This window comes from Schistocerca piceifrons, chromosome 11 (genome assembly GCF_021461385.2).
Source record: "Schistocerca piceifrons isolate TAMUIC-IGC-003096 chromosome 11, iqSchPice1.1, whole genome shotgun sequence".
NCBI classification, from domain to species: Eukaryota; Metazoa; Arthropoda; class Insecta; order Orthoptera; family Acrididae; genus Schistocerca; species Schistocerca piceifrons.
In genome coordinates, this window is record NC_060148.1 from 16,840,191 (window position 1) to 16,865,145 (window position 24,955).

A 24,955-nucleotide genomic window follows, 5' to 3' on the forward strand; every position below is an offset into this window, starting at 1 on the left:
CAAACTTTTGCAAGCAATTAAAAGTCTTTACATGGATCGTCAGGCAGCAGTTAGAGTTGACGGTAAATTGAGTTCATGGTTCAGAGTAGTTTCAGGAGTAAGACAAGGCTGCAACCTGTCTCCACTGTTGTTCATATTATTTATGGATCATATGTTGAAAACAATAGACTGGCTGGGTGAGATTAAGATATGTGAACACAAAATAAGCAGTCTTGCATATGCGGATGACTTAGTTGTGATGGCAGATTCGATTGAAAGTTTGTAAACTAATATTTCAGAGCTAGATCAGAAATGTAAGGACTATGGTATGAAGATTAGCATCTCCAAAACAAAAGTAATGTCAGTGGGAAAGAAATGTAAACGGATTGAGTGCCAAATAGGAGGAAGAAAGTTAGAACAGGTGGACGGTTTCAAGTACTTAGGATGCATATTCTCATGGGATGGTGAAAGAACTGGAAGCGAGGTGTAGTAAAGCTAATGCAGTGAGCGCTCAGCTACGATCTACTCTCTTCTGCAAGAAGGAAGTCAGTCTCAAGACTAAGTTATATGTGCACCGTTCAATCTTTTGACCAACTTTGTTGTATGGAAGCGAAAGTTGGATGGATTCAGGTTACCTTATCAATAAGGTTGAGGTTACGGATATGAAAGTAGCTAGGATGATTGCATGTACTAGTAGATGGGAACAATGGCAGGACGGTGTCCACAATGAGGAAATCAAAGAAAAACTGGGAATGAACTCTATAGATGTAGCAGTCAGGGCGAACAGGCTTAGATGTGGGGTCATGTTACACGCATGGGAGAAGCAAGGTTACCCAAGGGACTCATGGGTTCAGCAGTAGAGGGTAGGAGGAGTCGGGGCAGACCAAGGAGAAGGTACCTGGATTCGATTAAGAACGATTCTGAAGTAATAGGTTTAGCATCAGAAGAGGCACCAATGTTAGCACTGAATAGGGGATCATGGAGAGATTTTATAAGGGGGCTATGCTCCAGACTGAACGCTGAAAGGCATAATCAGTCTTAAATGATGATGATGATGATGATGATGATGATGATGATGATGATGATTAGTTAGCTACACTTACTTTATTGTAATTGTTGAAAGTTTCAAATTCCTCCTCCATTTGGCATTTTGTTACAATTTAACTTTATCAGCCTTCTCATTTACAATCTGTATACAATTTGTATCTACAGGTACCTACTTTATGTCAACATCTTTTTATGCAGATTTCAGATCATCACCATCATCATCAACAACAACTGAACAACTTTGTAGTACTCCCATGGTCTTGGCCTGACAATAATTAGTAATAACTTCCATCTGCTTATTTAAACTATTTAAAATGTCTGTTTCTGTTTTCTTGGATACATTTTTGGTATTGCAAGTCACTATTTTCTATGCTGAATTTCCATAAATGTTTTCTAATTTATTTTTGGCACAATTTTGCTCTGAATGTACTTTGTTGCTAGTTTCACTATGAATTGCATCCCTTTTGCGATCTTTGGCCTGTGAACAAGTTAGACTGTTATTACATTTCTCAAAATTCTGGTTCGTCATCGAACTGGTCATTGACACTGCTAGTTTCAGCCCCAAATCGATTCATTTGGTTTCCTTCAGTCATAACTTCAAATCTTTTCTGTTTCCTCCAGTTGTTTTCTGGAGTATGTTATGATAGTCCCTACTCTGGCGCACCAAGCAAGGTGGCGCAGTGGTTAGTACACTGGACTCACATTCAGGACGATGATGGTTCAAACCCATGTCCTGCCATCCTGATTTAGGTTTTCCATGATTTTCCTAAATCACTTCAGGCAAATGCCAGGATGGTTCCTTTGAAAGGGCTTGGCCGACTTCCTTCCTCGTCTTTCCCTAATGCAATGGGACTGATGACCTCGCAGTTGGGTCCCCTCCCCTGAATCAACCAAACGACCTACTCTGCCAATCTGATTCTTTGTTAATGCCTCTGACATATTCCTTCATCATATTACATACTTTAATGACAAATCATAGTCATAACTAAAAAATTATTCCTGCCTCTACTGCAAAACATTTTGCTCTTATCTCTGTTGTTACTCACTTTGCAAACTTGTTAATTTTGAACGAAAATGAACCCTTTTTACTTACCTTAATTCCAGGTGCTCTTACATATAGCTCAGTCTGTACTGCTAGTGCACACTGGTTTGCGTACATCAGACATGTTTCTCATTGGTTCATCATAATAACCTGGCAAGGTGAGCTGATTTCTGAGTAGTATTTTATTTTTCTGTGAAGTACCTGTTCCACATTGAATGCATTGCCACCACAGTTTTTTACATTCTGGCCTTTCCTTCATTTATATTTTTCATATAGTCTCTCCTTATAAAGTTTGCTACTCAAATTGTTCAGTAGTCATCCTAATGTCCTTACAGTGTTTCTGGATAGCACAGGCATTCCAGTCAAAGATCTGTCCTCAACCTTATCAGGAACACATAAGGTGGTAGTAGAACAGCCTACAAGTAGTTCCCAACAAACAGTTTGTCACCGTCTTGTAAAAACTCAGATTATTATATTTCAAACTAGCACAAATTATATACAGCCATCAGAAGCAAACATTGTGGCACACTAATGAAACACACTCTGTCAGTTTATTTTGGATTCAGTTGGATTAGTTAAAAAGAGGCTGAACATGTATATAGACTAACCGAAAAGATACATTCACTGTGACTCGATCATATAAGTATCTGTCATTGTGTTGACATAAATACAAGGATGTTGGTTTATTTTGCATATTTTAACACCCTGTTGTCTTATTGGTATATAATCTGGGACAGTGCACTTAAAATAAATAATTTTTTTGTTAAGCTTAATCTAGCAGTAGAACATTATGTATGTAACATCACATCGTGCAGAGGCAGTTATAAGGGTCTTGGAATTCTTACAGTCAATGCTCAGTACTTTTTGTTGCTGATAATAAAATTCATTTTCAGCGAACACACTCTCTTTTAGTTGAGTCTTTCTACAAATTATTTGTTCATCTTTCTTTGATAAATGGAAAGCTATGTTAGCTATATAGCATACAGCAGTGTTTGTTGTAAAGTTGTGTACAAATAGTAATATAAGGTAAAATAGACTAAGTATTTAATTATTTTCTTTCAAAAATATCAGAAGAGGGGGTGGGGGGGTGGGGGGGATAGCAAGCAGTGGTTAGCATGCTGGACTTGCATTCGGGATGATGACAGTTCAAACCCACGTCCAGCCATCTTGATTTAGGTTTTCTGTGATTTCCCTAAATTGCTTAAGGCAGATGCCAGGAGGGTTCCTGTGAAAGAGCATGGCTGCTTTCCTTGTCTGTCCTTCCCTAATTTGAGCTTGTGCTCCATCTCTGTTGACTGTATTGTTGTGAGATGTTAAACAGTAATCTCTTCCTCTTCCTCAAAAATACCAGTGTAACCAAGTGAATATCAAGCTACTGATAGGAGTAAACATCAGAACTTGAATACAACTTAGGAGAGAGAACTTTAATCATACACCATTTTAATGTTTCCCCAGTCTGAGTTTAACCATGTTTGTGTTGTATCATTTGCCAGTGTAACCCTACATTTTCTCTGGATCTGCTGCAAGCTGTCTTTGTAATTACATAAAAATATTTCTAAAATGACCATCACTTGAGATAGCAAGGAAGGACAAATGAACAATGAAATTTGCCATCACGTATTCTCGTGTCCCAATGGAAGTGGATTAGTTTGCTTCATGGACTGATGGTTAAAGCTCATCCAATGTGTTCGAGTAGTTCCAGTTGACATTGTTCTTCAATGTGCCTCAAAAACGGTAGCCTCAAGGAGTTGGATTACGTGAATATGGAGACCAATCCATGCCTGTGTGAGTAAATTTGAGATGATGCAGTGCAATGACTCTATTTCTGAAGTGTTCATCAAGAAAGTGAAACAGCTCTTTGGTCCAATGTGCCAGGGCCCATCTTATGTAAACACATGGTGGATGGTCAGTCATCCAATGCTTGTTGTGTGGTGACTAATTTTGCCAGAAGTACGATGTTCCAAAAACAAAATGAACCATTTGCTGCTTACTGATTCTCTGCTAAAAAAATTCCAGTAATGCCTCTGTTGCATACCACAACCCAAACAGTAACTTGGAGAGAATGCCATAGTTTCACTTTCCATAAGTGGTGCCATTTAGAACTCCAAACTCTCCAGTTTTCTATAATTGCAAATCTATTCAGTTGGAAGTGTGATTCCTCTGCGAATCACATGCAGTCAAATGCATGCAGTGGGTAACTTTATATTCTGTATGGAAGTGTGTAGACTGTTTTCCAGGGTTTTAAGAATGCTGGATTCTTTGGATGAATTTCGTCAGATGTTGCTGAATATGCCCAGAAAATATGGCAAAATTTTCAGGAGTAACTACAGTTGACCTTCAGTCAACATTCCTCAATAGTTCACCAGCCATGCTATCTTGTCCATTCGAATTTGGCAAAGAGTTTGTGAATAGGCACTTAACATTAAATCGTGTTTGAAAACGGCACTTCATTACTATAATACAATGTTCTAACCTGTGGTACTTCAGTACCAGAAACATACATTGCTCAACTGAATCCATTATTATTTCTACCCCTTCCTTTGGTATGCTGATATACTCCACATTTCAGTGGTGGAACTGGTTGCCCCAGGCTTTGGAGTACTGTGAAGACAGGATGTATTGAATTACGGTACCATATGTTAGCAGCTTTTATAACAACTGCTTCGAAACTTGTGTAAAAATTCTTACAGCTTTCACAATGAACATGTATTTTGTTGCATTCTTCTATCAGTCTTTGTGTCCATGCTATTTATTTTCTAAATCTGGGAAGCCTTTGTTGGACATAATCTACCTGACTGTACATTAGGAAAACTGGTCATACTATTTGGAATGGCTGGAACAATTTCAACCAAATCTGGAGCACACGTGACTCGTTATTGGGTGCTGGTATGAAGGGCCAAATGCTAAAATATAATGGAAAAGAAATAATGCTGCTGTTTCTTCCATAGATTTCTGGGTTTGTGTTTATTGGTGACAACCCTGAATGCATTTAAACCCTAGAGGTGAGTGTGGTGCTGGGAAGGGGTGGCCATTCATCCATTAAATCATTCATTGTGTTCCATAGATTCCACCAAGAAGGAGAAACAGGGCGTATACGCCCCAGGACAACTGGGAAACCCAGGAATTTTTTAATCCAAGAGAAAATCGAGGAAAAAACCTGGGAATTTTTTAGAATTCCAGGAATTTGTCATTCTTTTAGTTTCCAGTTAAATTTTTGTAATTTTTACTGGTAAGAACTGATACTCAAACCAAGAATTTTACTTCAGCCCACTACTGCAGAATAATGCTGCAGCAATACAACATAAACAAAGGAAATAAAACCAAAATAAACTTAAGTTGCAAATGAAATGGGCCCTTTCCAACGACAAAACAGAGTGCACACACAAGCTTCTGCCAATACCAAAATGTGTCAGAGGCTTTAGGACAAAGACTATGCAATATTCCATTACAAAAAACTGCTGCTGATGACCATGACATCACATTGATTTATGTTATGTTTGTTTGAGCAGTTGACAGTGAGCTTTTGCGCATATACAATTAAATCGCTTATGGGTAGTACCTGCTCCTGCTTACAGCTACTTGAAATACAGCTGTATCAGCAGTCTTAACAATACAACCAGACACTAGCTGGAAAATTTCTTATGGTGGGCCGAAGCTGCCAGATTCACACATCTACAGAGCAGTCTAAGTAGCAGTGGAGAGGGCAGTAGTCTCCACGTGACCTGTCTCTAGGTTTCGTGATTTTGCTGTCTCTTCTCCATTTAAACTCTCACATCAGGTGAAAACAAAATGAATTTTTGTGGCTGAGAGCTAGCAAGTAAAATAAAATACCTCTACATGCATATGAAAAGCTAAAATATGTTATTAGTTTTAGTTTCCTGATTTTATTTTTTGCCAGGTTTTTGGCAGTCAAGCATTAGTTGCCTTGCAGGACACTGAAGATATTTTTCTTGATTTTTTTTTTTTAAAGAAATTTAACTTTTATTAATGTTTTCCACAGAGGCAGTCAATTTATTTCAAACAAAGTGGTTCATTCCACAGTATTGGCTAGTGTGAACTGTTTGCTGAATTACAGGTGCTTGTTTTCATCTTCTGGCATGTATGGTGTTATTCCATAATAAAGAACCAAACATGAGGTAATACAGTACTGGTACTCCAAAAAAATTTGCAGCCTGAAAACCACACTGAAAAGCTTAATATCAGATTGGGATCTACACCTTTGTGAATCTGCACATATGCAGGTGGACTTTCATCCCAATTATGCATATTAGTCTGGTTTACGAAATTCTGATTCTCTTGGAATATCCTCTGATGTTCTGTTTTGTTTACAACGTAATGTTAGATCTCTTAATGCCATATAGGTATGAACATGTGGGCTTCCTACACATTGTAGATGTGCACGTGCAGTTACACCATTTCGTGGTGCTCTCTGACAACTGCGGAAATGAATTCGAACAGGTTGCAGGAAAGTATTGTGAATGTGGTTGAAAAGCGTCACTTTCAAAGTAAAAGTAAGAGTAATTATGTTATGTGTGCGAATGTTTTTTGAATTTCTTAAATCACAGAGCACTTGGTTCTCATTTGATGCTTAACACTCTGAGGGCCAACCACTTAGAAGAATTTTGAGCCCAGACGTTTATTTATTATTTAAAATTTTACTGGCACATTTGTGCAATGTATATTAAAGTGTAACGTGCAGAAAAAGACCAATATTATACGTGAAACCATAGCTTTTCTTGCAGCTACACTTGGAATATTATTTTAAACCATTGCCTTTCATATTTATGTGTTCGCACTACTGAACAATGATGTTAGTTGCTATTGGCGGACTACGTCACATGTCCTATGCTTTGAATACCTGCTATCGTCGGCTGTGAGGTCACATGACATCAGATATGATTGGCTTACTAAAGCACATCGCAATCTTGATTTCAATGCTTTGGAGACTAACATGCTGTGTTTGGGGAGATTCAAATATATACTTTCATAACACGAAAATATGAAGCATACATGCTGCTGCACATAAAAGATATTTCCAAAATGCATGGTTTTTTTTTTTTTTTTTTTTTTTTTTTTTTTTTTTTTTTTTTTTTTTTTTTTTAGAGGAGGGGGTGGATTCATTTTCTGAAGTACCAGGAAGTTCTACGCCAGTGTGTAAAACCATAACCATTCAAAGGGTTGGGGTTGATAAGTTATATGGTTCCAAGAGAAAGTATTATGTCATCTAAAACAGAAAAAGTGTATATTCACCCAGGGAAAAGGATGTTTTTAACCGGGCCATCTGGGAAAGATATGGGATTTTTTTTTTCCTTGTACACATATACACCCTGAGAACATACAGGGATATTGAAGATGTCAAGCTATACATTAACAATGGAGAAGCAACTCATAGATGCTCAGTCAGTACACCATCTCAACAAAAAACTATCACTATATTGCTTATTGCTATTCATTCTTGTTGTGCTATGCTCTTCAGTCCATAGACTGATTTTATGCTGTTGTTCTTGCTAATCTATCCTGTGCAAGCCTCTTAAGCTTTGCATAACCACTGCAACCTAGATCCATCTGAAGCTGCTTACTGTATTTATCACTTGGTCTCCCTCTGCAATTTTTACTCTGTACATTTCCCTCCATTACCAAACTTATAACATCTTGATCAGTTATTCAATCTACTTGTATCATTTTCAAAGTTCTTCTGTAGAACCACACTTCAAAAGCTTCTATTCTGTTCTCTTTTTGTCTGAACTACTCATAATTCATGTTTCACTTTCATACAAGGCTACACTCCCTACAAGCAGTTTGAGTAATAACTTGCTAACACTTAAAAATTTATATTTGATGTTAATATTTCCCCTTTTCAAAAATAAGTTTCTTGCTATAGCCAGTCTATTATGTTGTCTCATTTCCTTCTCGATTACAACTTCTTTTTCATGTCTTTGGACTCATAACTGCATTCTGGTTTCTGTGCATGTTTTAGATTACTTATCGTTCTCCATATCCTATCTCTAATTTTAGAATTTTTAAAGTGCAGATTCCAGTCGATGTTGTCAAATTCTGTCTATAAATTTAAAAAATTCTATAAATTTAGGTTCACTTTGACCTGTCTTTTAAGATAGAGCGTAGGTTCAACGTTGCCACATCTGAGCCCAGACTGAGCTTAACAATGGGTCTGCTTCTATTGGCTTCTACAACCTTCTAGCAGTTTCTTCAGTCTTCTGTAAATAATTCCAGTCTGTACATTGCAACCATGAATTATGAAACTGATAGTTTAGTAATGTTCACACATGTCAGCACCTGTCGTCTATGGAACAGCAAATATTACATTGTTCTTGAGTGCCCTGGATGTTTCACATGTTTCATATATCTTGCAGACTAGAATGGTTCTCTGATGACTGGCTCTCCCAATGATCTCAATAATTTTGAGGGACTACCATCTACTCTAGGGGCCTTGTTGTGACTAGGTTTTCCAGTACTCATCAAATTATTCTTGCAGCATGTTATACATCCCATCTCATCATCTACTTCTTCTTCCCTTCCTATAAATTGCCTTCCATTTCATAATGAATTCACACCTTTGCCATGTGAATTTGAGTACATTAGAAAGAAACCTGCCACTTAAAAAAAATACTGCTGTCTCCTCAGTTTCAATGTGTAGATGCTGTTTATCTGCTATTAATAACTCAATATTTACTTTATTACATTGGTATTAAAAAAAAATAATTACCTACATCTGTGTAAATACTAAGCCCTGTTACAGTACATTAATACTTGCCTTTATAAATAACACACTTGCCATGTTGCTAGCATTTCAACCCCTGAATCCAGTTATATAATTTGAGGAAAGAGTACCTTATGTGGTACATTTGTAATTTCATTTTAACCGGATGGGATTTCCAGTCTATTACTTCATTACTCAGGACCTTGTTGTGTGCTATTGCACCAGACTCCGCTGTGAACTGTAGAAAAATTACATGAAAACTATTTTTGTCTTGTGTTGTGATTGTGTAGATAGCAATTCAGCCAACACAGATTTTTGCAGCAAAAACCATTAGGGAGTAAATGTATGGGAAATGATTATAAGAAACTAAAGATCCTCGAAAATGTTTCTCAAGATGTGCAGTAATTTCCTTTATACAGTATTCTTACTGCTCACTTCTGGCAAAAAAGACTTAATTTACTGTAGGTGGAAGATAATTCCATAGCACAAGAGACAGGCAAAAAATGCAAAATAAGTAAATACAGTATTCCACTAGAGAAGCTTGAATATTGTGGTAGCAGAGATCTTGATGGTAACATGTTTTAGATATGTCTGACTAAAAGGATACAGAAAGTATAATTTAAAAAAATCTACTCACCAAGCAGTGGTAGGTGCGTGCGCGCGCGCGCGCACACACACACACACACACACACACACACACACACACACACACAAGGATTTAACTTTCACAAGCTTTCAGAGCCAGTGGCTCCTTCTTCTGGTGGAAGAACTGGACGGTATGAAAAGGAAAGACTGATTGTATTATATTGATTATATTATTAATAATTGATTATATTATTGTTATGAAAGGATACAGAGTTTCACATTAAGAAATCCATGAATTGTGCACAAGGAAACAGCTTCTTCAGAATAGGGTATAATCACTACAGATGTACCACAAGAATCAATAGTTGCTCCATTTTTGTTCTTGTTATATGTCAATAACATTATTTATTAAAGAAGCAGTAATAATTCTTTTTGGTGTCAGTGCAAGTATAATAAACAAAGCTCCTTCATTGTTTTATATTGATAAGAATGTGAGCTTGAAGTTACATGTTACAGGTCTTTTAAATGTCTTACATTTGCAACTTTTGTAGTAGGGATAATAGCAGGTTTTGGAGATGAAAATTTCAGAAATTTGACCTTTTCCTACTTTCATTTGCTTATCTCATAATGCATAATATTCTGGGGCTACTTGTCACTGATAAAAAAAGTTTTCTTTGCACAGAAGCTTGCTATCCACTCTAGAACATCTTATAGACAGTTCTTTCAACAGTTGGACATGCCAGGAACAGTCTGACAGTAGATTTTGCTCCGTTAAGAATTTTGCTGTGAACACAGTTTGAAAATAACAGTAACTTTTATCAGGATGGTATTGGAATAAGAAATTATTTATAGTACCTCAAAATATTTGCCTGGTTCTGGTAGGAAACAAGCCAAGTAGAATTGAATTACTGATGAAGGTGAGACTCATACACACAAAATAATGATGCAACATTCAACTGTTAATAAATGAGTGTGGAACACACACATATTCTGTCTTGAAAAGAATTTCACTTGTGTTTGGTACAGTGTCAATTCTGTGTAATACCTTTATTATATGAAGGGATTAGGATGAAAGTGGAGCATAAGCCCTTAAAGTCAGTTTTTACAGATAGGACTTTACAGACTTGAATGAATCAACCATGAAATTTTACGTGCTTTCCAGATTTACGTATGTACAGCAGGAGTTTAAATGAGTTACTCTGCCATATTTTATCACTAAATCTTTACAGTTTTTACATTGAAAGATAAGGTTAACAGTGCAGCAGATTTGGTTCAGTTTCTGTCTGAAACCTTCTATGGAAGTATTTGACATAAAATTTATGATTGATTCATGTTGGTTTCATGTTAAAAAGAATGCAGATGTTTTTCTTATTAATGATGCATTTCGCGCTGTTCAGCCAAGTTGGTCAATGCCAGTTTTTTTGCTCGATATTTCAATGACTGACCATCTCTTCTTCACCAGGGGATGCAAGTTGTGCTATTGTGTGTACTAGCTGCCTGGGTCCAACCAGATTGTGAGCTATTGTTGGCTTCACATAGTTATTTACAGCTGGTTGTGAGTTTGACTCATAGCACTCATTATGCCCTTTGGTCATCTTTTGTTTTTTGAGTCTACACTGCTATTCCACAAAACACACACATTCTCTCGGTGTTTTCCATCACATGGCTGTGATGTCTGGCAAGATATTAATAAACTAATGCCAGACCCACACCTTGTTTAAATTGAAACCTCCATCTTTATTTATTAAGTTTTCTTACATCTTTATTTTGTTAGATTCCTTAATTATAGTGTCCAACACACTAGACATTTTTGCCACAGTATTGGATAGAAATAGAAGTAGCCATTCAATGTGTAGTTGAGATCTGTAAATGACATCGCTGTTGTCACTAAATTTGTAGAGTTCCTCAGGGATAACAAGTTGTGTACACATCTGTATTGTCTTGGTTACAACTCATCTGGCGTGAGCAGCTGTGTAGCTCCCCCAAATATTTGTACTGCACATGCCAGTTTGATAGAGCCTGAAAGAGTCGGTGTAAGCTTTACCAGAGGAAACAAAGTTTTTGCATGCCTCATGTGTTGGCAGATAAATGGTAAATGGCAATGATTTCAGGTAATTTCTTGTAGTGCAATCAGTGGCATATAGTATGACAAGGCAAGGCATTTGATAGATTTTAAATATCTATCAGTATGAGTATCTTCCGTTTAATTTTTCACAATTTTATGCAGTAATTAAAAATGTTGTGTTATTTTCATAACAAGTTTTGGTTCAACATTTTTAATTAACATTGATAATAATTGAATAATTTATAAATAAAAATATTTATGCTTTTGAGAATCAAACCAAATTGATATCTGGGCACTCACCTTGAAATCTTGAGAGCAGAGTATTTATGAGGACCATCCACGAGGTCCTCTTGTGAATTACAATTACGAGGGCTATCCACAAAGTACATTATGTTTTGGAATTAAAAATAAATAAAGTATTGGAAATTTTTTAATTATATACAGATTGAAGCCACACTTCAATACTACTTTTCTACATAGTTGCCATTTAAATTAAGGCACTTATCGTAGCGATGGACGAGCTTGGAAATTCCTTCGTCGTAAAATTTGGCCGCCTGCGCCTTCAACCACGTGGTTACCTCTTCTTGAAGCTGTGCATCGTCATCAAAACACTGCATAGCCAACCACTTCTTCATTGTTAGGAATAAGTGGAAGTCGCTCGGTGCCAGGTCGGGACTGTACGCTTAAAAGATTCGAGAACTTCATGAGTGGCATTTGCCGTGTGGGCCCGGGTGTTGTCGTGAATCAGCAAGATCTTTGAGCCCAACTTTCCCCTGTACTTGTTTCGTATTGCTCTTCTGAGGTTGTGCAGAGTTTGGCAATACCTTTGAGAGTTTATTGTAGTGCCTCTTTCCAGGAAATCAAAAAAAAATCGTATTTCTACCAGGTTACTGATTAACCACATGGTTGAAGGCGCAGGCGGCCGAATTTTACGTTGAATGAATTTCCAAGCTCATCCATTGCTATGATAAGTGCCTTAATTTAAATGGCAACAATGTAGAAAAGTAGTATTTAAGTGTGGCTTTCATCTGTATATAATAAAAAAAAATTCCAATGCTTTATTTATTTTTAATTCCAAAACGTAATGTACTTTGTGGATAGCCATCGTATTTCTCATAAGATAAAACTGTATTAATGTAATATGACCAGTGGGGCCCAAAGAGACAAAATTATGTTACGGATTTGAAGATGGACTCTCAAAGCTCTAAACAATCTTGCTTTTCAATTTAAAAACACGATTTTTGGATGAAGACAGATGTATTTTTCCCTGTATGTTTTACAAAAATTGATTGCCAGAGTTTGCCAGTTTTTTGTTGGGTGGCGCCTCTGCATCCACAACTTTTGAACGCATCGAGGTATATCTGCTTTGTACTTTGTCTCAGCCAAACATGCTACAGTCATCTAATTTTTGTGTCTTTTGTCAGGATTCCACAAAGGCAGTGCTGGATGCCATACTGGAAGCAGAAAGTGATTGCTGCCCACCACCTTCGCTGGTGCCGAGGGAAGATGTGGTGAGTGAACTGGTGATATGGTCACACACCGTCCTCCCAAGTTTGTTTATTTTTTTGTGCCTAGCTGTAGTGTGTGTTTGAACATATGTAGCACTTATTAGCATTATGGAAACACCAACAAATTAAGACAAAAATAAGTTTAAGATAATGAGGAGATTCAGCTTACTTGGTATCATTGTTACAATTGATATTGGGCCTCAGGGGTTGCCTCTAGTTCTTTTTGGGCTGTTCATTTACAGCTCTCTTACACACAGACTGTTCTCTGTTATGCAAGGTCAGGAATAGCAATGACAACTACGGTACTATCTAGTTTACACAGTTATGTTAATTTTCACTGACTATGAGGCTAGTTGTAAAGTTTCAACCATCTCCTCAAGCCAGTGTAAATTTCCTGATCATCAAAATATTATTTTCAATGAGTAGGAGGGAGCAGTGACAGTGCAAATGGAAAAGGCACCAGGATGTGTAAAGCTTGTGTTAAATGAGCAATGTCTGTGGTGTGGAAATTAGGGCAGGAGGGGTGAAGTGCTGAGATGAGTGCAATTGATAAATACCTACCTCGAACAAAAAGAAGCAAAGTATGCACAATATATATGCCTTCACTGTTGTGGCTGTGCCCTCTTGTAATGTTTTGTGGTTCCTAGCTTGATGAGGAAAGGATGGTATGATAGGTGGGTGGCCAGTGTCCTCTTACAACAACACAGAAAGCACACATCGTTAAAATACACTTTATTACAGGAATCAATCGAGTACTTAACTTCGATGATGTCCAGTCTGAAGTTCTGTGGTTAACAGCAACCAAATAACATGTACTAATTCTTGAATCTTGTCCGTGTCCTTATCACAACTATATACAATGACTAGCGTTCCCTCACATCTAAGATGCGAGGTGATTAGTATCACTGTGGAAGAAGACTAGACACAGTGTGATGTATTGAGGTGCAATATGAACCAAGTCCCAATGCGACATACTGAGATACAGAGATTGAGACAGCTCAATCGGAGGCTGCAACCTATATGCACACTGCCCAGGGGGCATTATTGGCTTATAGCCTGGGTGCAAGTCTTGATTTCTCTTGTAATAGGTGTGCCTTGTTTAGCACCTGCTCAACAATGTTTCCTAGTACTGACCGGTGTGCTGGCAGATGCGCACGTCAACACATTCCTCCCCACGAAATGCTGCATCATCTTCACGTGTTGGAGATGCGAGTGACAACAGGGGATGGGGAAGGGAGGCAAGAAGCTGGAAGTAGAGGTGTGCAATCCGTGGCTATGGTGCCTCAGACCGCACAGCTACCTCATGTGGCACCAAACAAGTCAAACGAATGCAAGTCAAAAATATTTTCACTGCCTCCTGATTGCAGTACAGTAAATTTCACTATCCTATTGTGAGATTTGTAAATGACAGGCAAACTACACTGTCCAACTACTGGGATTTCGTGTCCATTGTATGCAGCGGGGTGCATGCTAGATTTTGTCAGGTGTGGTGAGCCTAACCATTCGTATGTGGCATGATTAAGAGAAAGTTACAGAAGCACTTGTAGTGTTTCAAATGGTTGAAATGGCATGGCCCACACTAGGGTGAGATGAGGGCACAACCTTACTTGAATTATTTTTAGAACCTGTAGTCATTTTTCAAAAGACTGCAGTCACAGAATGTGCACAAGACATGTTGTTCCTAGTATTGACTAGTGTGCTGGCGAAGGTGTACACCAGCACATTGACAATGTGGTTAAATGTATTATCTTGCACCAATTCTACAACATTATGAAGGGTACAAGGAAATACTAATTTTGCTGGAACTCCACAACTTGTCGTATAGAACTGCACTTAAAAGCTAGCAAACTAACTCTGAAAAAGTCATAGGAAAACAAACTAAATGCTGATGTGGTTTAAAGTGCCTAAAAATGTTTATTCTAATGGCTTTCATTCAAGACGTGTCAACAAGATGAAATATTTTAGAATTATCACAGATTGCAAAGTAGCATGAGGGCACAGTGTGTAAATTTACAAGTATTATGAAGTTTTTGGGCTTGAGTCTACGAAAGGCTTCTTTTTTTCTCTTTTTCTTTTGATGACTGCTGCCAACTGCTGTCAATGCATTGGTTACGAGGTAGGTGACAGAGAGAAAGTACAGTTGATTTTGTAATCGGTGTGTAGTAGATGCACATACATTTTTTATGTTATGATTTACAATTTTTAGAGTGAGTCGTGAAACAAACATCAATGAAGTAAACTATTCTCACACAATGAATGTTGTATGAAGGAGAACTAGCCACAATATCATTTCATATTCAATAAATATGGGAGGAAACATTGCATGCGCATTCTGCAGCTTTGGTTTCTCACATATTAATTTTGCAGCCATTAACCATTGCCTGAATTTACCCATCAACCTTATTTTGGATAATACACACCATTGCACTTAGTTGCCAACAAAAATGAAAAAATATTTATGAGTGGCATGGAATGTCTGACCTGTGGAAGCCCAGTCTGATGCTATACATATCTGACTATCATGCCATTTTTAATGTGGTTACTGTTCTGATGCCATGTAGGTAAATTGAACTTTTCCATTTAATGAGGATGGAACTCCTGCATGAACACCATGAATGGCATTTCTGAGAGATAGCTGGCAGCTTATGAATTGTTACCCAATCAGTCTTCTATTACCCTAGTCTTGGCACATGTTGTGCAAATGTGAGAAAAATTGTTCTCTATATGAAATTTGTTTTTAAACTGTACCTCAGTTAACATATCATTTGCAAATGAGATATTTAAAAAAAGACAAACTGTTTTAGATTTTTATGGACATATGAGGATTAAGTAATGTGGTAACTAGGTGAAATAAATTGATGGCACCCAGAAACATCCCCCCCCCCCCTCCCCCCCATGGGCTCGGGGGTTAGAATAGGCCCGTGGTATTCTGGTATTCCTGCCTGTCATAAGAGGCGACTAAAAGGAGTCTCAAATGTTTTGACTTATACGTGATGGTCCCATCTCGGGTTTGACCTCCATAATTCCAAATTCTTCCGAAGAGAGAGCCAATTGGGGAAGGGTGCCTTAAATGGTGCATTGTGTCTATTGTGCATTGAGACTTTTAGGCAGCTTTCTCGTTGTCACATTTCCATCCTGCTCGTTCTCCATCTCTTCGGCAGGTATACATTCCTGGGTGCGTTTTCCACCACGCACTGTGCAGTGTTGCTTTTTGCGGAGATGACGGCCATGGACTTCCTTGCACCTAATATCAAGCACGGTAACCAGTTGGTTATGGTGTGGCCACCATGTACCCTATTGGTTGTAGCCTCCTGACAACACAGGGATTGCTCTGCTGATGCCTGCGCCGTTAACTCCCCACGTATGTCAAGGAGTAGATGCCCATCTCCCTGGGGCATCGGGACTCCCGGCAATGGCCATCCTGCCAGGTGGCTATTGCTGAGGCTGGGTGGCGCCCGTGGGGAGGGCCCTAGGTCGAAGTGGGTGGCATCAGGGCGGATGACCCGCAGTGAAGTGTGGTACATCATCTCTTGCTGGTGGCTAGCTGCCAGCAGTCTCTAAGCATTCTCGGGCTCAATTCAATGCTCAGAGATACGATCCCAAATCGTTCCCCTCCCTGGCCACACCATGGGAGGAGTGTAAGGCTCAGGATGGCACTGACACTTATTCGCCCCAGTTCCTAGTTTGTACGAGAGCTGATGGGGAGTCTTTCATGTCAACAAAGCCACAGTTCTTCGTAGAGCATTTAGAGGACAAGTTTGGGGAGGTGGAGGGCTTGTCCAAAATGCGCTCTGGGTCAGTATTGATAAAAACGGCATCCTCTGCCCAGTCATGAAGGTTACTTGCTTGTAACAATTTGGGGGATGTTTCAGTTACCATCACACCCCATAAGAGTTTAAGTATGGTCCAGGGTATTATTTTACATAGGGACCTTCTTTTGCAGTCTGATGATGAGCTGCGTGCAAATTTAAAGCGGCAAGGTGTTCATTTCGTCCGGCATGTTCATCGGGGTCTGAAGGATAATCAGATTTCTACTGGTGCCTTCATTTTGGCCTTTGAGGGTGATACATTACCGGAGAAGGTCAAGGTGGTGGTCTACTGCTGTGATGTCAAGCCCTATATCCCTCCGCCATTGCGGTGCTTTTAAGTGCTGGCAGTTCGGCTGTATTTCGAACCTCACATGTCGAGATTGCGGACGCCCATCACATCCCAATACTCCATGTGCCCAGCCTCCCATCTGTGTCAACTGCGGAGAGGCTGCATGATCTTACAGAAAGAGCAGAAAATCATGGAATACAAGACTCTGGACTGACTGACCTATACTTAGGCTAAGAGGAAATATGAATGACTCCATCTAGTGCAAATGAGTTCCTCATATGCCGCCGCTACGACAACCATGATAACCCCATCAGTTCAGCAAATTTCAGTCTGTTCACCGAGCCATACAACTCCACATGGTCCCCTTGCCCATGGGGGGCACTACCCACCCTGTTGCTCCTGCGCCACCTACCTTGGGAGCAACACCTCCCCCCCCACCCGTAGTGGATGTCCGTCCCTGATTCTAAGCAGGAGGAGTGTCCAACTTCTTCGGCTCCTCTCACTAGCAAGGGGTCCCTTGGGTCCCTCCCTTCACAGATTTTTATAAGTGGGAAGGATGACACCTGACAGTGGTATAAGTGCCCACAAGCAGCTGGTCGTAGGGCTTTGCAATCCTCCTCTGTCCCGGAGTCTGAATCGGTGAAGTGCTCCCAGCCAGTGAAACCCAAGGAGCAGGGAGAAAAGTCCAAGAAGAAGACTTCTAAGACGAATTAACTTGCAGTGGCATCCTCCGCACCACAACCTGTCTGTGTCTGAGGGCAAGGTAGAGATTGTAGTGTCTGCTGAGGACCTAGATCTTGCCGGACTCTCAGACACAGTGGATGTCACTTGCACAGGTACTCAATCAGTGGCAGCAGGTGACCCAGCGGCATAATCTGCCTCCCCGGTCCCTTCACGCCTTTCTCTGCCATGGACAGTGTCATCCTCCAGTGGAACTGCAGCGGTTTTTTCCACAGTCTTGCTGAGCTCCGACAGCTTCTCAGCCTTCACCCTTTCCTTTACACTGCTCTTCAAGAAACTTGGTTTCTAGCGATGTGAACCCCCACCCTCTGTGGCTATCAGGGTTATTATAGGAACCAGGCAGCTTATGAGTGGGTATCTGGTGGCTTCTGCATCCACGTACTTCACTCTCTTTACAGTGAGTCTGTCCCTCTACAAACACTGTCACTGTTTAGGTGTGGACGCCTCAGGCTGTTACTGTCTGCAGTCTCTATCTTCCACCGGATGGTGATGTCCTGCAGGTGCTGATAGCCCAGTTGCCGCCACTTTTTCTATTACCGGGCGACTTCAACACCCATTACCCTCTGTGGGGTGGATCAGTGACAACAGACAGAGGCAGCATTGTTGAGCAAGTATTGGCACAGCTCGACCTTTCCCTTTTAAGTAATGGTGCATTCACACATTTCAGTTTGGTGCATGGCACGTACTCAGCCATCCTTTCGATCTGCAGCCCCAGCCTATTACCATCTGTCCCATGGAGTGTGCATGACGACTTGTGTGGTAGTGACCACTTTCCAATCTTTCTGTCACTGCCACACTGTCACTCTTCTTGGCACCCCTGCAGATGGGCTATGAATATGGCTGACTGGGACTTTTCACCTCCATTGCCACTATTGAGCCACTTTCCAATGACGCCATTCATGCAGTGGTTCACTCAGTCACCACCAGCATCATTACTGCTGCAGAATCTGCCATTCCCTGTTCTTCTGGGTCCCCTCGGCTGAGGACTGTGCCTTGGTGGTTGCCTGAGATCGCAGAGGCGATTAAAGATTGCAGGCAGGCATTCCAGCATCACAAGCAGCATCCCTCATTGGAACACCTCATCGCCTTTAAACGGCTCCGTGCACGAGCCCGCCACCTCATTCACCAACACAAGCAGGAGTACTGGCAAAGGTATGTCTCCATCATTGGCCTCCGTACCTTTCCATCACAGGATGGGCAAACATCAGGTGACTCTATGGCTATCGGACCGCCGTCGGTGTCCCTGGGCTTTCCCTGAATGGAGCAGTCTGTACCGACTCTGACACAATTGCAAACCGCATAGCCGAGCATTTTGCTCAGAGTTCTGCTTCTGCGAATTACCCACTGGCCTTCCGCTCCCTGAAAGAGCAGTAGGAATGTCGGAGCCTAGATCACATCCACTGTCAGATGCTCAAACACCTTTTGGTGGACTGCCAGTGATGCCTCCTAGACCTTTGCAACCGTATGTGGGTTGAGGGTGAGCTCCTGTTGCAATGGTGGGAAAGCATTGTAATCCCTGTATTGAAACCTGGTATGAACCCACTGGAGGTGGACAGCTACCGCCCCATTGGCCTCACCAACGTTCTTTGCAAGTTGCTCGAACGCATGGTGAGCCGGAGGTTGAGTTGGCTACTTGAGTCTCGGGGCCTTCTGGCACCGTATGAGGGTGGGTTCCGTAAGGACCAGTCTGCCACCAATAATCTAGTGTACCTGGTGTCTGCCATCCGTACGGCCTTTGCCCACCATCAGCATCTGGTCGCCGTCTTTTTTGACATGCGGAAGACATAAGATACGACATGGTGACATCATATCTTTTCTACGCTCCATGGTTGGGGTCTGCTCCCGAATTTCATACAAAATTTTCTGTCGCTTCATTCCTTCCTTGTGCAACTTGTGGCCTCCCATAGTTCCTCCTGAGTTCAGGAGAATGGGATCTGTATTAAATGTCTGCCTCTTTTTAATGAGATTCATGGGCTCCCTGTGGTGGTGGGAACGCCTGTCTCAGCTTCTTTGTATGAGGACTTCTGCCTATACTTCAGCTCCACTGGCATTGCAGCTGCCAAACGGCACCTGCAGGGTACTATTGCAAGGCGCAGTCTTGGGCTGTAGTGCATGGCTTCCAGTTTTCGGCTGCCAAGACCTGCGGTATGCATTTATGCTGGCAATGCACTGTTCTCCCTGAGCCACAGCGCTTGACGGCGAACCTCTTGCTGTGGTGGAGGCGCATCAGTTTTTGGGAGGTTTTCGATACCCAGTTGACTTGGCTGCCTCATATTTGGTAGCGTAAACAAATGTGCTGGCGGCATCTTAACGCTCTTCGTTGCTTGAGTCACACCAGCTGGGGTACCGATTGGTCTACCTTTCTAAGGCTGTACCAGGTGTTAATTCAGCCCCATCTTCATTATGGGAGCCTGGCTTATGGTGTGGCATCGCCTTCTGCATTGCAGTTGCTGGACCCCATCCTTCACAGCGGGATCTGCCTCACCACTGGAGCTTTCCAGACCAGCCCTGTCAACAGCATACTTGTGGAGGCAGGTGTCCCTCCATTGTGGTTCTGGCACCAATAATTACTGACTGCTTATGACACACATGTTTGTAGCTTGCCCGGGCATCCCAATTATCGTCTCCTGTTCCCTCAGCCAGTCGTCCATCTTCCAGAATGGCGGCCCTGGCCGGGGTGTAAGATCGAAGTTTGCGTCAGAGCTCTTCTCTCTGGGCTTGCGGTTTTCCCTCTTTCATATCTTTTTCAGGGTCCCTCTGTGTATACCCCAGTGGTGTGAGCCCCGCCCATGCCTTTGGCTCGATTTGGCATAGGGCCCGAAGGATTCAGTTCCTCCTGAGGCCCTCCGCTGCTGCTTTCTTTCAATCCTTGCCACGTTTCATGGCTCTGACGTCATCTATACTGACGGTTCAATCATTGCTGGTTGTGTCGGTTATGCTCTTACCCTTGGGCATCATTATGAAGAACACTCATTTCCGGCTGGCTGCAGTGTTTTCACTGCCGAGCTGGTCGCCATCTCTCGCACCCTAGAGTATATTCGCTCCTGCTCAGGTGAGTCCTTCATTATCTGTAGTGACTCCCTGAGCGGTTTACGAGCTATCGACCAGTGTTTCCCTCGCTCTCGTCTGGTTATGGCTATCCAGGAGACCCTCCATATTCTTGCCCATTGCGGCTGCTCGGCGGTCATCGTGTGGACCCTAGGTCATGTCGGCATCCTAGGAAATGAATGTATTGGTGCACTGGCCAAACAGGCTGTCGGTGCACCAGCCTTGGAGATTGGCCTTTCAGAGAGTGACCTCAGGTCAGTTTTGTGGCTGAAGGTACTTCGCACCTGGGTTGAGGAATGGCACACCCTTCCTTCATCCAACAAAGTTCGGGCCATCAAGGAGGCTATCGGTGCATGGTGCTCCTCCTTGCTGGTCCCTTGCAAGGACTCTGTTGTCCTGTGCCAGCTGCACATTGGCCACACCTGAGTAACACACAACTATTTATTGCACTGCGAGGACCCACCTTTATGTCGCTACAGGTCAGCTTTGACAGTGGTCCGCATCTTGTTGGACTGCCTGCTTTTAACTCCACTCAGGCAGATGTTTGCGCTGCCTGATATGCTTCCTGCACTTTTATCAGACGACGTTGCGATGGCAGTTTTAGTTTTGTGTTTTATTCGTGCAGGGGGTTTTTATCGCTTGATCTAAGTGTTTGTCCTTTTTTTGTGTTGAGGCTGGGGATTTTAGTGCATTTCTTGGTTGTTAGCTTTTCCTTTTTTGTTTCTATGGTCGGCCAACCACTGTCACACTCGGTGTAATTTTAATGCGTCTTTCTTGCTCTGTGTCGTCTCTTGTCATCACCATAGTTTGTTCTTATTCTTTGTGGTGTTTAAAATTTGTGGAAAAAGGGATCGATGGCCATATTAGCCTGGTGCCTTCAATCCAACAAACAAACAAACAAACAAACCAACCAGCCAACCAACCCACCCACTCACATATAGCTGACTGATGCTTTATACATAGAAACATGCAACAGAAAACTTTATACTAACTTCTAAGTTCCTGCTCTTCCTCTTGAAGAACGCACATTTGTACACCAACCACACAGCCACCCAAACATGTAATGCCCATGACCATGATGAGACTTGCCCATGGCCAAGGATGTGTGCATTTTGTATCTCTGTGGTTGTGTGTGGATGTGTGTAATTATACTAGAGAATCAGCAAGAGCTCAAAAGCTAGTATAAATAGGTTTCTGTTGTTTTTGTGTGAGCGCCACACATCAGTCAACTGTAAATAAGGGGTTACCTTTATTTTGTGTATTATTCCATCCAGGAGTTTCTATAATTGTGAGTAGCTTATTTAGATGAAATGCATAATTATATTATCTGTCAGTGAATAAATACTGGGAAAGTGATATTGTCAAAGAATATTACCAAACAAAAGTGCCTGACCAAATTTATTGGTTGTGCTATGCAGAGCATTTGTGTGTGGACATGGAGATTGTGAGGGTGCTCTGCTTTTAAGGATATCAGATTGTGCACTGTTACTATCCCTCTCTCCCAACCTCCTGTTCTTGCTATCCTGGACAAGCAACCTGTCTGCTTTGCTGGTCAACAGGTCAGCGCAAACTGGGCAGTTGCACTTTTCCATCTACTTGTACTCTCAATTCACCCCTCTCATTTACATGGCTAAGTATTCTGGACTAACACCTGAAAAATTGATGAAATGTAAGATGCAAGTGTAGATGTTGTGGGCTTTCAAAATAAATGGTGTGGTGATGGTGGCCTTCAACTATGTACCCTCAAACTCAAGAGTTGAAATATTAAAAATTTTGGCTGTTTTCGTTGTCTAGGGGCTGTGATACATAGTTGCTGCATTACAGGCCAAATACTGCTGAGTGTACAGTATGCAATATGAATATACACATGAATTGAATGGTCGAAAATTCCTATCACTCAGCAACTGTGAATGTAATGTAGAAATTTAAAAATGAAAGATTGCAGTTAAATAAAATCTGCCGGTACTATCTTAATGACTTTAAATGGTGAGTACAATAGCAGAAGTACTTTTGAGAATGCAGTCTATTTCTGCAGAACACTTATTGGTGTCGATGGTCCAGCAATTAAATAAAATATAAATTTAATAACAGGGAAACAATAGATTCCTACTGCAAGTAATTAGTTATGAGCGACAACATAGCTCATGAGATATTTACTTCTAAATGCATACTACGTCTTCACTGTAGAAACCTCGGATATCTCACAAGTCCGCACTCTGAAGTATTTCTCTCTCAACCATGCGCAAACCGCTCCACACTCAAAGTCTCTCTCGCAACCATGCATCCCTTGTGCCGGATTGTCCAGCCCTCCCCGTGTCCTCTGCCATACTGTCCAGAACTCTCCTCTCCTCTCTCGTACTATTCTCCCACTTCCATCCAGTCTCCCCATTCACGAGCACTGTGATTGGGTAGAGCGCTCCCACCCTGTCTTCAAGCCAACACACACTGTCATAATGAAACATATTCGAAATACTGGACTTAAATTTAACTAACTTGGAATTAAATAAATATTCCTATGGCTGGACCATAAACAAGCTCTAACACACATTATTAAATACATCAACAAATCAAATAAACATATATCAATGGAATAGAAACAGAAGGTAGGCCAGTAGCCTAATGTCTCTGTGGTTTTTAAAACACAGTAAATATTAACAATTTCTTCATAAATAGTATATCGTGATATAAACAAAGACATAGATGAATAAATATGTTTGTAAGCATGCTGCTACCAGTTTTTCGTGTAACTGTGGAGTACTTATGGCCTGATGCGATCGGTAGTAATCGGCCACTTTGACATCCAATAACTCACGTACTATTCAAGTTACATGACTTAATTCATAACGATTTAGGTTTACACTAATGGCTTTCTAAAGAGACATCGATCGCCAAAATCGGATGAACCATTTAGATTTTGAAAATTCGTTGCTGGGTGTTACTTGTATAATTTACCGTCAGATACTAAACTTTAAACTAATAATGATAGTGAAAGTCTGATTACATCATCGGAATCATCATGCAATTAATGGTAATGTACATGTTTCTTTTTTAGATATCGTGCTTCATCTGGCTACTATTAATTTCTATACAATCTGTGAAATGTCTGCCATTAAGGTTTCACAAAGTCCAAAATCTTTGGCACTTCTGGCATGTCCCCTTTAGTGACACAGTGTTGCCATGGAATTTCCAGCAATGCGATGGCCCTAACTACCCTCATGGTCAGCTAACATTTGGCACCACGTTGTTGCTGCCGTGCCGTGGCCCCCGAGGGGCCCCCGCGTGTCCATGCCGACTCTGAACTTGGAATATTTCCAGGGCGCCACAACTCGCCCATTATGTCACATTGTAATACTTTAGCAGTCTGTTACAAAGTGATTTTTTAACCCTTTGACTGCTGAAAGTGCGTCACCTGCTTGGTATGCTGAAGCGCAGTGGCCTGCGGCGTAATCCGTCTGCCTGCGCTGCCTGCCTGCCTCTCAGAGCCGCCGCCAGGACCGGATCAACCTGTGCTGCACAACCCGCTCTGTGCTGAATATTTCTCGGCTGAATACGACTCGTGCAGAGCCAGCATAGTTGTTGGCGAATTTGAGCTGTAATATCTCTGGCAATAGTTTTTTAAAGAAATAAAATTTGGCCGTCTTGTACAACTTTATGTGTTTTACAAGCCACATTGGGCCAGAAAATTGTAGATAAATTTGCCAAACAAATAGGTGCCTGAAAAAATTTCGGAGTATGGCTTCTTGCATCTCCTGAACTAATGATATGATGAACGTGAAACTTGGCATGTAGTAACCTAATAACACAAAGTTCTTAAATATAAAGTTTCATTTCCATAGCACTTTTCAGCACTTTTCACTTCCCCCCATGAACCATGGACCTTGCCGTTGATGGGGAGGCTTGCGTGCCTCAGCGATACAGATGGCCGTACCGTAGGTGCAACCACAACGGAGGGGTATCTGTTGAGAGGCCAGACAAACATGTGGTTCCTGAAGAGGGGCAGCAGCCTTTTCAGTAGTTGCAGGGGCAACAGTCTGGATGATTGACTGATCTGGCCTTGTAACATTAACCAAAACGGCCTTGCTGTGCTGGTACTGCGAACGGCTGAAAGCAAGGGGAAACTACAG

At 41.2% G+C, this 24,955-nt stretch overlaps 1 protein-coding gene across 3 annotated transcripts in view; it reads left to right on the forward strand.

Moving 5' to 3' along the window:
* The window catches only part of LOC124720134 (zinc finger protein 555-like), a 145,886-nt gene that overhangs the window by 57,014 nt on the left and 63,917 nt on the right, over nucleotides 1-24,955 (forward strand). For all 3 annotated transcript variants that reach the window (XM_047245434.1, XM_047245435.1, XM_047245433.1), the window contains exon 3: nucleotides 12,861-12,947. In XM_047245434.1, coding sequence (XP_047101390.1) covers nucleotides 12,861-12,947 — 87 coding nt within the window. The remainder of the gene's footprint in view (nucleotides 1-12,860; nucleotides 12,948-24,955) is intronic.